The sequence below is a fragment of the Corylus avellana genome, chromosome ca4, assembly GCF_901000735.1.
Source record: "Corylus avellana chromosome ca4, CavTom2PMs-1.0".
NCBI lineage: Eukaryota > Viridiplantae > Streptophyta > Magnoliopsida > Fagales > Betulaceae > Corylus > Corylus avellana.
This window is the reverse complement of record NC_081544.1, coordinates 2,999,488-3,000,003: the sequence shown is the minus strand read 5'-3', so window position 1 is coordinate 3,000,003 and position 516 is coordinate 2,999,488. Positions and strand designations below refer to the sequence as shown.

General features: G+C 41.3%; 1 protein-coding gene across 1 annotated transcript; it reads left to right on the top strand.

The window, feature by feature from the left end:
• Positions 1-516, top strand: LOC132177262 (F-box/kelch-repeat protein At3g06240-like). The gene has a single exon (XM_059589513.1). It carries the CDS (start codon positions 1-3, stop codon positions 514-516), a length of 516 nt encoding a protein of 171 aa, XP_059445496.1.

The window sequence follows — 516 nt, the reverse complement described above, 5'->3', positions numbered from 1 at the left end:
ATGGATGATCGCCAAGAGTCACTGATTCTTTGGAACCCTGCAATAAGAATGTCTCTCACTCTTCCTCGACCTTCCATTTTTGTATGGGCCGGCATTGTCTACCGTGCTTACGGGTTCGATTTTGACCATAAAAGTAATGATTACAAGGTGTTGAGAATAGTCTATGAACCGCACGCACCCTTGGAATTGTATGACCTGTATAAACTCTGCACAGGCACTTGGGAGACGGCTAGGGTTGCTGATGATTTTAAACATACTATATATCCATATAAGGAGGCTTTCGTGAATGGGGCAATCCACTGGTTTGGAAATCATGAAAGAGATAGGGCATCTTCCTGTCCTGAACGTGTGGTTGTGTTGTTTCATATGTGTGATGAGGAATTCCGAGTGATGAAGTTTCCGGATCATCTAATAAGTAGTTTGAAAGAGAATTATGTGGATATTTGGGTTTATGATGGATTGCTTTCTTTAATGGAGCATAACGAGCTACAATATATTGAGAGTCTTCTGCTTTGA

Bases quoted from the DNA above. Each gene is read 5' to 3' on its own strand.
- LOC132177262 (XM_059589513.1), top strand. From the start codon at position 1: ATGGATGATCGCCAAGAGTCACTGATTCTTTGGAACCCTGCAATAAGA.